At 33.5% G+C, this 10,307-nt stretch overlaps 2 protein-coding genes across 7 annotated transcripts; one reads left to right on the forward strand and one right to left on the reverse strand.

The window, feature by feature from the left end:
* Nucleotides 1-658: 658 nt before the first annotated feature.
* LOC120073016 (uncharacterized) lies at nucleotides 659-6,771 on the forward strand. 6 transcript variants are annotated; one of them, XM_039025570.2, is made up of 9 exons: nucleotides 659-968; nucleotides 2,141-2,365; nucleotides 2,464-2,659; nucleotides 3,759-3,929; nucleotides 4,017-4,133; nucleotides 5,392-5,589; nucleotides 5,678-5,737; nucleotides 5,821-5,994; nucleotides 6,394-6,771. In XM_039025570.2, exons 2-8 carry the CDS (start codon nucleotides 2,223-2,225, stop codon nucleotides 5,974-5,976), a joined length of 1,041 nt encoding a protein of 346 aa, XP_038881498.1. In that variant the 5' UTR covers nucleotides 659-968; nucleotides 2,141-2,222; the 3' UTR covers nucleotides 5,977-5,994; nucleotides 6,394-6,771. The 6 variants fall into 6 exon arrangements, with proteins under 6 accessions (XP_038881498.1, XP_038881495.1, XP_090168280.1 ...); XM_039025567.2 differs by having other exon boundaries at nucleotides 5,821-5,919; XM_090312154.1 differs by having other exon boundaries at nucleotides 2,145-2,365.
* A 1,331-nt stretch (nucleotides 6,772-8,102) lies between these two features.
* Nucleotides 8,103-9,450, reverse strand: LOC120073017 (aquaporin PIP2-2-like). The gene is made up of 4 exons (XM_039025571.2): nucleotides 9,023-9,450; nucleotides 8,638-8,933; nucleotides 8,415-8,555; nucleotides 8,103-8,328 (listed from the first exon to the last, which is right to left on the reverse strand). Exons 1-4 carry the CDS (start codon nucleotides 9,318-9,320, stop codon nucleotides 8,209-8,211), a joined length of 855 nt encoding a protein of 284 aa, XP_038881499.1. The 5' UTR covers nucleotides 9,321-9,450; the 3' UTR covers nucleotides 8,103-8,208.
* Nucleotides 9,451-10,307: the final 857 nt, after the last annotated feature.

Consider the following 10,307-nt stretch of genomic DNA (forward strand, 5'->3'; position numbering starts at 1 on the left):
AAGAGCATACTTAGATGTAGCCTAGTTTGCACCTAAGTTCATGCTCCCTTTTCCTTAAACACATGAAAAAATAATCTTTTTTTAAAAAAAATAATAAATTACCACGTGGCGACTTTTAATCAGGTGCAAGGGTTGTACAATAGGCTGAATCCAAGATTTTTCTTAAATTGAAGTATAGGAGAAAGAGAGAATGGAAGAGAGAGATGATGAGTGTGGATGCACGGTAAGTGCAATGTTAATTTTTTTTTTTTTTTTTAAAGATAAGGATATTAATGCAACTTTGAAAGTTTAGAGAGATTTTTGCAATGAGTTATTAAAGCTTTCTGTTTATATATTAATTGTAAGGGTGAACCTTTTTTTTTTTTTATTATGTTTAAGGATATTTTTTAAACTTTTGAAAATTCAAAAATACTTTTTAAACAAAACACTAAGAGTTTTCCATCCAGAATTAATGGTAAAAATATTATTGAATACTTATTAAAAGTTGGGAGTATTTTTAAAATTTAGAGGTATTTTTGACACAAAGTACAAAGTTGAATAATATTTTTTTATATAATGTAGCTAATTTTTTTAGGGTTATTTATTTGAATATGTATTTTTTTGAAATAATTTTTATCTTTGAAACTATTTAAGGAAAATAAAATTCATATTTTTCTACAACATTAATTATAGATTTATTTTCTCTTCAAAAACAACTTTTTTGGGTAGATTTATTCCAATAAATTTATTTGTAAAATGATTTCATATGCTGTTTTACGTTTTTCATTCGTAAAATTATAGCATCGAAAGAATTTTGTATTTATTTATTTTAATAAAAATAGAATTCTTAAATACAATTCAAAATTTTGCAACCTTCTTTTTTCTGGGAAAGGATTTGTGTTCTTTACAGGATCTCTCTTTCCGCGTTCCAAAATCGCACTGATTCTCTCATCTTCGTAATCGAATCTTCTCTTATCCTTTGACTTCGGGTATGTTTCTCTATCATTCTGGTTCTTTGAATTTGTTTTTTATTGTTATATGTATCTTTGTCCCCTACGATTTGATCTAAATTTGTTGCAGCTCATATATTTTTGAAATAAACTCTTGATTTAGATTTGTCTGCCCTTGTGGAATTTAGGGGATTGAATTGTGGTCTCTTAGGATCAGGAAAAAACTTAGATCCTGTTCCGTTCTGAAAACAATTTGCAGAAACTTGATAAATAATCATCTGTTTTGGATTCTCTTCCGGCTGGGAAGAAGATCGGATATCTCATTGATAAAGCTAACTCGATTAATTATCACTATTCTGTTTTCTCGATCCTACATTTCCCTCATTTCATTGCAGCCAAGCATATTATTTGGTCTAGACCTCTCTGTATTTAGCTGTTGATGTTTGATTCCAGTTGCAAATTTCAGCTTCTCTACTATTTAGCTTGCTATTTCGAACTTCGGGTTCATTTCGTTTCTTACGTAGTGATGTAGATAAATCAAGTGGTTAATGCAATGCCATGCAAGATATACTTTGACCATGGAAGAATATGCCAAACTTCTCAAGAATTATTGTGAAGTAGCTTGAGATGATGATTCTGTCTAATTCTTTTGTTATAAGACTAGAATTTTGGGTTTACTAGAATGGAATAATGTTGTCAACTTTTATCTCATTGTAAAGGCAATATCTCTTGTCTAATTCTTTTGTCTCTTGCACCTTCACATTTTCATCTTTTAAAATTTAAGCCTGCTGTTGCGTGAACTTCTTGGTTTTTTTAATCATGTTGAACTGAAACACAGTTGTTTTAGGGAGCTTGTTGTGGGTATTTTATAATGAATGGAAATCTTATGATCTGGTATCCTGTGATTACAATTATCATCATAACAGTTAAAATATTGGTTTGTTATTTTTATATCTTACTTTTATGAATAGTAGTTTTCACATTCTGTTTGAATTATTTACTGATCTGATACTTCTTGCAAAAGTTCTTTAGAATAATATAACTCACTGTGACCTGATGTTAGGGCTGATTTTGTACTCTATATTAATCAGACTCTTTTTGTACTCTGAAATTTTAGTGAACTTTACAGCATTTTTGTATGTATGCCTGCTCTTAATAGGGGTTTTCCTTTTCCCATATTTATTTGTTGATTGTTCACCTATTTTCCGTAGTCAGTAAAAATTTATCATGTCGAGGAATACAGAGGAATGTTATCTGCTTTTTGGAATGTAAGAGCGCATATGTAATGGTGGAATGGAAAGGAAAACAATAGATGACTTTGAACCAGGTCCACTTCCTTCGCCCAAGCAATTAGACAGGTTTGGATTCTTAAAACAGGAACACAATAGTTCTTCAGATGCTTTAATCAAGAACAGATCCACCCATGTAAACGAGAGGTATGCTTTTATTGATGGCTCAATAATTTCTTCCACGTTGTGCTTTTCTTTATGAAGGATTGATTTGATTATGCATTGTGGATATCCTATAATTTCAGGGAGGAAAGGAGAGTTAGAAAATGGAGGAAGATGATTGGAGTTGGAGGGAGTGACTGGAAGCATTATGTTAGGAGAAAACCTCATGTTGTTAAAAGGCGTATAAGGAAAGGTATTCCCGATTGTTTAAGGGGTCTTGTTTGGCAGTTGATTTCTGGAAGTCGAGACTTACTGTTGATGAATCCTGGAGTTTATGAGGTATTGGGTTTTTTGGAATTTGTTTGAGATCGTGGTCTTAAAATGAGTTTTTGCAAATATTGTTGTTGTAAACTTTCTAAAATCTAAAAAGTAATTAGTTTCTGCATCCTAATTAATGTTTCAAGTGTTAAATTTTAAAAATACAAATGGCTCTTTTAGAAGCTTTAGATATTTAATCGATGAAAATTTATTAAAATCAATCTACATTTTCTTCAATCGTTTAACTGAACTTACAAAAAAAAGACTAATGAATGTATGGACTGAATTCTCAAAGTACTGGAGTTTTACTTCACCATCAGAATAGAGGGAGTAAGGTTTGGAGTGTGGGTCACGTCAATGCCTATTTTTGGACTTATATTTCTAATTGCTTTTAGTGTGTCTTTTTGTTTTCTATTCTTAATGATTGAAATCCTTCCCTGTACTTCATTTTGTGGCTTCCATGGTTGGTTTGGCTTTATGGTGTTTGTATGACCTAGAGTTGTGAAATTTCATTCTTACTAATGGAAGTGTTTTCTTGTCAAATTTGATTTACATCTCAAAAAAAAAAAAAAATTAAATTAAATTAAAAAATAAAAAAGGCAATATATGATTGAAATTGAAATAAAAATATCAGGCAGGATTTAACTGCTTTATGTTTCATTTGTGGGATGTCATATGATATGATTAGGCTCATTGACTATAAATGCTATGTACTGCATATACTTGATGACGTTTATGTTACCCAGGTAGACAGCTACTACTGAATGTGTTTCTGTGCCTTTTTATGAGTATGCAATGGTAATCTTTTATTTGTGTTAGTCATCAGTAAAGTAGAAACCTATACACTTATCTTATACAACAAAGCCAATACGTGATTATTTTTGTGGTCTTCTTTTGTAGTCTTATAAATATACAGTTTCTAAGTAATATAGTATTAAGTGGCTTATCTTTGCAGAAATCGATAATTTTCCTTGGAATTGTATATACTTTGGGACATTTCTCATACCTATCCTTGCATGTTTTTCTCTGAATACATGAATAGATTTTGCCATTTTTTGTCTTATAAATCTATAGTCCCTAGGATGATGGTAATCAAGTGGTATATATATGTTTTTTGCAGCAATTGGTAATATATGAGACATCAGCCTCTGAATTGGATATCATTCGAGATATCTCTCGTACCTTTCCTTCTCATGTCTTCTTCCAACAGAGACATGGACCTGGTCAAAGATCTCTCTACAATGTTTTAAAGGCATATTCGGTTTTTGATCGGAATGTTGGATATGTTCAGGTTCCAAATCTTCTATATTTTATCATCAGTCATATGTTAACAATTGTATTCTGTGGTGAATGGTATGTAATGCTTTTGAGCGTGTAGGGGATGGGATTTTTAGCTGGTTTGTTGCTTCTCTATATGAGTGAAGAGGATGCATTCTGGCTGTTGGTCGCATTACTTAAAGGTGCAGTTCATGCTCCAATGGAAGGATTGTATCTGGTAACTCTGTTCTTCGAGATCTCTCCTTTATTTTGACTTCAACTTTATTAATAGTTTACAGAACAGAAAATTTGAGAATCAGAAGGAATAAATGGACATATTCTCCCTTCTGGTGCTTTATGTTTAATTGAAACATTTTTTATATTTTAGCATGAAAACTGAGCAGTATTATTCATCGAGCTTTAGGTATTAGGAACATTGCTTGCTTCCTCTATGGCTGTGGTGCAGACCTATTTGAGTTTTAGACTCATATACATATTAACTACAACTATCTTGCGTTAACGGCCAACTGACTGCTAATGAAAATTTTTTTATCCCATTATCACTGCACCAGTTCCCCCTGCCCCTACCCATCAACAAAAACTAAGTTGTTCCTGGTATAACTATTACCTGAATTTGCCTGCCGGTTTATATTCTGATAGGTCTGCTACTTTGAATGTAGGTAAAATGTTAAACTCCTTGAGCAAGCAAACAACATAATCTCCATGTCCAACATTTTGCAAGTGAAAACGTTTTAACTCTTTGAACAATCCCACACCATAAGCTCCAATCCAATCTTTTCTAGTACCTTGCTCCCTGCAGTCCTACCTAGCACATAGCTTTCCTCAAATCCTTTACTTCTGTGCAATGGGTAAAGAGATGGTCAATGTCATCTGCTTCTTCACAAACTACTCCACACTTTTGTTTATCTCCCACTGGTGCTATCTGCCCAAGGGCAAGAGATTAAGTGAAGAATTTTATTTTTCCATGCACTTTCACTTAATCAAGTTAGCGAACTGTTCAGAAATTAGAGTACACAATTCTAGCATTAACTTTACGAGTGATTTGTTTGTGACTTTATGTAATTGATCCAACTTTCCTCAAATTCTGACCTCGCCTACATCTAAATGTCCCCACGAAGTTCCAGGAGATTGCCTCATTTGACCCTTTTTCTATCATTATACAGCTCTTCATGGTAGATTTTTGGTTTACTAAATTTTATTTTGTTTCTGATATGCTTTTCTTTTGTTTGTTTCTTTCGTTTTTGTTCATTCATCCGTGATTTCTGCATGATTGGATGCTTAGGAGTAAGAATGGTTATAAACTTGCATGAACTACTCTAGACTTGTTGGTCGAATTCATGGTGGTGCATTTTTTACAAAGAAGTCTCAAGTCTTGACATCAATTACGTTTCTGAGGGTTGTGTCAAATATAAAATACTTCTTAACTTAATTGTGCTGGGTTCGATTTGAAGAGCATTTTTTGTTCCTTTTGATAGGCGGGGCTTCCTCTAGTGCAGCAGTACCTATTTCAATTTGATAATCTTGTGAGAGAGCAGCTGCCTAAGCTTGGAGAGCATTTTACACGGGAAATGATAAATCCTAGCATGTATGCGAGCCAATGGTTTATTACCGTTTTCTCTTACTCTTTTCCCTTCCATTTGGCTCTACGAATTTGGGATGTCTTTCTTTATGAGGTTGGTTACTTGAAACCATATGTATCATTTTCTGATACAGTTCTTCTATAAAGAAGTTCACACTTGCTATAAATGTTTTCTACCACAGGGTGTTACGATTGTCTTTAAAGTCGGTTTGGCTCTTCTAAAGTACTGCCACGATGACTTGGTGAGTTATGAATTGCTTCATAGATTCAGCAGCCACATGTACATTCCTGGTAGGTGCTAATATTGATTTTTCGTTTTTTGCAGGTAAAGTTGCCATTTGAAAAACTCATACACGCTTTGCGAAACTTCCCGGAGGATGCAATGGATCCAGATACATTATTGCCCATGGCTTACTCAATTAAAGTACATTCCTTTCTATCTACCTCCCCCCTCCCCCAAGCCCCCCTTGGCAAACAATGAAAATGAACATAATATTTGGTGAGTATGCACAATCGTAATGGATCTGAATTTGTTAAACACGCTATCATAGAATTTATACTAAATAAAGGAACTTTTATTGATATGCATCGTTAGTCATCGAATCAGTATTTGGTTTGGCTGTTTCACGTGAAGGAATCTGATTCAACATGTTCATCTCGACATTTGTGTTATTTGATTTGGGAATCTGATGAATGAATAATATCTTGATCTGTTTAGAACAATCATTTAATCTAGATCTGTTTCAAAGAGTGATATAATTATCACATTCATCATAGTTAGATCTCATTTGATACGGAATCGATCTCCTTTTAATTGTACAAGAATATGTGGAGTTTGACATGTCAAGAAGTATGGGGAAAACGTAATTTTGTTGGTTGGTTTTTGGTTAATGATTAGGTATCGAAGCAGCTGGAGGAATCGAAACAACTGTATGAGTCGAAGCATGGGAAGGATATTCAGGATGAAGCTGATACAAGTGGGAAACAAGAACAGCTGCAGTGAAGGTTTCTTTTCCCTCTCTCATTGGATCTAAGTTTAGCCAATGGAAATCAAACATAAATGATTAATTTTTGTTTATGATTTCTGTCTGAGCTTCTGAATTGTGTAGGATGTAAGTTAAATGATGCATTTGCACAATCATCATTTATCATTTGCTGGAGATATAGTACACATGCTTTGTAAATTCCTAGTCCTACCCTTTTTGTTGACAAAAAAGCTCATGAAATTTTCACAACTTATATCTAATGGTCAAATGTTTAAATGTTACCGTATAAATTTCATCTGTTGAATGAAGGTATACCTTCTTTTTTTTTTTTTCTTTTTTTAATGATGTAATCATTGTTGGTGGAGAGATGTTTATAACTAAGATTAGGATAAATATCCATTTTTATTTCTAAACTTTGAGGTTGTTAAACTTCTGGTAATTATATTAAATTAAATCTCAAGATGTTATAAGTAAATTAATTTTGACATTTCATTAGAATTTTAATTTAAAATCATCAACGGATTACTCTTATACATGTATATGACTTTCCTTAAATGCAAGATTAAAAAAATGCGAGAATTAAATAGATAGTAGTAATTTTTCATTAGCTGATTTTGAGTTGATTTTAAATAGATACAAATGAAAATAGTTACAAATCACTAATAAAAGGTCTATTGTTTTCTTTCTTCTTTTTTTTTTTTTTTTGAAAGGCAAACCGAATATCACATTACCATTAATCCAAAGCTTCCTTGTCGGTCCCAACACCAACACATTGTGAGAGCCAACCCAGAAAATCACTAGTCCAACAAAAAGAGTGGGTCACCCTATTACAAAATCGACCAAAGTATTCCGACTTAAAGTCTCTATTGTTTCATACATAATACGTTATTATAAATTTAGTTCATAAATTTACAATTTTGTCTCTAAAATTTTAAAGCATTTCCACAAAATACACCGTTAAAAGTATATCAAGAGATGTAAATTTCTGCTTCAAATGAGACGAAAATCCCTAATTCCCCTGTTCCTTGATTCCCCATCCAGACCTAATGAATACATATATATGGAGTGAGACAAAGCTAATAATTAGCCATTTTCTAAGTTTCATCTCTACTTTAGGGATATTTTAATATTTAAGATTTATAATATTTAAATTGAATGGTAGAGTATGATATTGTAACATTTAAATTTGAACTTTTATTAATTATGAGATTAAATACTTTAATTACATCATAAAATATTATTATTTTATTAAGAAAAATTACAATGTTTTTTGGAATAATAAATAGATTATAAATGACCCTTTAATATAGAAAAATTTATTTGGCTGAAAATAAATTTAAAAATGGTTTAAAAGAGAATAGAAAAAGTAATTTTCCAGCTCAATCTAATGGGGGTTGAAATAGGAGGTGAAGTGAAGATGGGGCCGGGGAAGCCTTCCCCATCCCCACCCTGTGTGAACATCTCTGTATATGGATGCATGGGATGCCAATCTCTTTTAGATCTGAGGTAAGCTTGCCATGTTCGTGAACTTAAGGAATCTTCAAAATATGTGCTTGAAAAAGTAGAGGATTTAACAACTACAATAACGTAAAAACGCAGCAAAAGAAAGAGAAGGCACAGATAAAAGAAGTGCCATGAAAAAGCAAACTCAAATTTCTTCCATAATCATACATGTCCGTCAACGTTTAGATCCAAATCCAAGCCATTTCTTCCCATCAACAAAATCATCAAACACTATGAGTACTCCTGAAAGATCCCAATGCTTTAACAGCTCCAGCTCTCAATATGAATTGATGATAAAATGCAGCAATTGCAGCTCCAACGAAAGGTCCAACCCAGAAAATCCACTGTTTCAAAAAGAAAAAAGTTCATATCAATCTTAAATTTGCAACTCATAACATAAAATCAAAGGTTGTTAAGGAAGAGAAATTACATGGTCATTCCATGGCTTGCTCTGGTTGAGTACAACTGCAGCACCAAAGCTTCGAGCCGGGTTAATGCCGGTGCCGGTGACCGGAATGGTGGCTAGATGAACCATAAATACAGCAAACCCAATTGGCAGTGGAGCTAGAACCTTTAATTTCAAAGGCAAATAACATCATTACCATATGGAATTGATTATCTTCATGGAAATTAAATTTGGGTATGAAACTTACAGGAACGTGAGAATCTCTAGCGTTTCTCTTGGGATCTGTAGCAGAGAAGACAGTGTAGACAAGAACGAAAGTTCCGATGATCTCAGCGGCTAAGCCAGTGCCGGTGCTGTAACCGTCGGCGAGAGAATTTGCTCCACCGCCGTAGCGATTGTAAAGACCCTTTTGAAACGATTTAACCAAAGCACATCCACAAATGGCACCAAGACATTGAGCAACCATATACAAAACAGCTCTCACAAAGGACACTTTCCGAGCCAAAAGCAGCCCAAATGTCACCGCCGGATTGATATGCCCACCTGAAGAAAAACAGGGATCGATTACAAAAATCACCCACAAGCCGATTTGTTGTTGATTTGAAAGAAATGTGTGAAGAAATTAAACTGACCGGAAATTCCAGCGGTACAGTAGACAAGAACGAAGATCATTCCACCGAAGGCCCAAGCGATACCGAGAATGCCGACACCGCCGCAGATTTGGCCGCCGTTTTTAATGTCGGACTGGCTACTGTAGCCAATGACAGTGAGAACAGTGACGTACAAGAAGAGGAGAGTGGCGATGAACTCGGCGATGATGGCTCTGTAAAACGACCACTGAGTGAACTCATTGGGGTCGATGAAAGGGGCCGGTGGAGGGTCGTGGTAGTCCTTGGCGGCGAAGCCTCCGGTATCAGAGTCCTTGGCCATGGCTGAAGAAAATGAAGAGAAAGAGAAGAGAAGGGAATGAAGAGTTATTGATGGAAATGAAAAAGATTTATAGGAAAGTGAAGGAGCAGAGCAGAGATTCCATTAATGGAGGGATGTGAATTTCTTGCCGCCCCATTTTGAAAAGCTTTCCATTTTTTCCATCCATTTCTTTTCAGTGACCCCACATTGTTGCCTCTCTGTTCTAGTACCTTCTTCGAAATTCATTGTAATAGTAAAATAAAATTATGATTTATTCGCCTCTTTTCTTTTTTATGGGATTATTCGCCCACCTTATTAGTTATTCGAATTTCCAACATAATTTGTAATGATAGCATCCATGGTTTTTTATTCATTTGAATTATAGTCATGTTTAGCATAATAAGATATGAAGATTTGAACCTCTAACCTCGAATTAACTATTGATTAGTTATGTTGATTGGCCACGTGTCGTATCATTATTTACTTCTATATTCTAATTTATTTAATAGTTTTAGCATCCTAGTGATATATATTTTTCTTATTTTAAATCCTTAACGAAAGAGAATAATTTTTCAATCCACTTCTTTTATAAATTAAATATTGCAACTATTAGGTAATGAAGCCATAATATTTAGTTCTTAAAATATATATGTAATATTTTATTAAAATAACCAATGTGGTGAGATTCTCACTTTTGTGCACTTTATAACATTAAAAAAAAGCTATTACTCAATTTCCATTTTGTTTTTATGTGCAAAGTTTGGTTCCTAATTTTAAATAATATCCTCTTTTGTTTTATAATAATGTTATAAAATAGTATCAATAATTAATTAATCAATGTCGTACAATTAAAAAAATAATTAAAACACGTAATTACAGCCAATAGAAATCATCAAACACGGTCTCCAAGTGACACGTGGACCAACGTCAGCCACTGGATATTCTCTCTTTTTTTAATCACGTGGTATCACGGGAGCACCCACTTGCATTTTTTACTTTTGTAATTGT

Source organism: Benincasa hispida, chromosome 3, assembly GCF_027475165.1.
Source record: "Benincasa hispida cultivar pf3 chromosome 3, pf3_genome.v1.1, whole genome shotgun sequence".
Lineage (NCBI taxonomy): Eukaryota > Viridiplantae > Streptophyta > Magnoliopsida > Cucurbitales > Cucurbitaceae > Benincasa > Benincasa hispida.

Bases quoted from the DNA above. Each gene is read 5' to 3' on its own strand.
- LOC120073016 (XM_039025567.2), top strand. From the start codon at position 2,223: ATGGAAAGGAAAACAATAGATGACTTTGAACCAGGTCCACTTCCTTCG. The intron at 2,660-3,758 runs GTATTGGGTTTT...TGTTTTTTGCAG, and splicing joins TGAATCCTGGAGTTTATGAG to CAATTGGTAATATATGAGAC. The intron at 5,590-5,677 runs GTTGGTTACTTG...TTTCTACCACAG, and splicing joins GGGATGTCTTTCTTTATGAG to GGTGTTACGATTGTCTTTAA.
- LOC120073017 (XM_039025571.2), bottom strand. From the start codon at position 9,320: ATGGCCAAGGACTCTGATACCGGAGGCTTCGCCGCCAAGGACTACCAC. The intron at 8,934-9,022 runs GTCAGTTTAATT...GTTTTTCTTCAG, and splicing joins CTGTACCGCTGGAATTTCCG to GTGGGCATATCAATCCGGCG. The intron at 8,329-8,414 runs GTAATTTCTCTT...TTTTTGAAACAG, and splicing joins GCAAGCCATGGAATGACCAT to TGGATTTTCTGGGTTGGACC.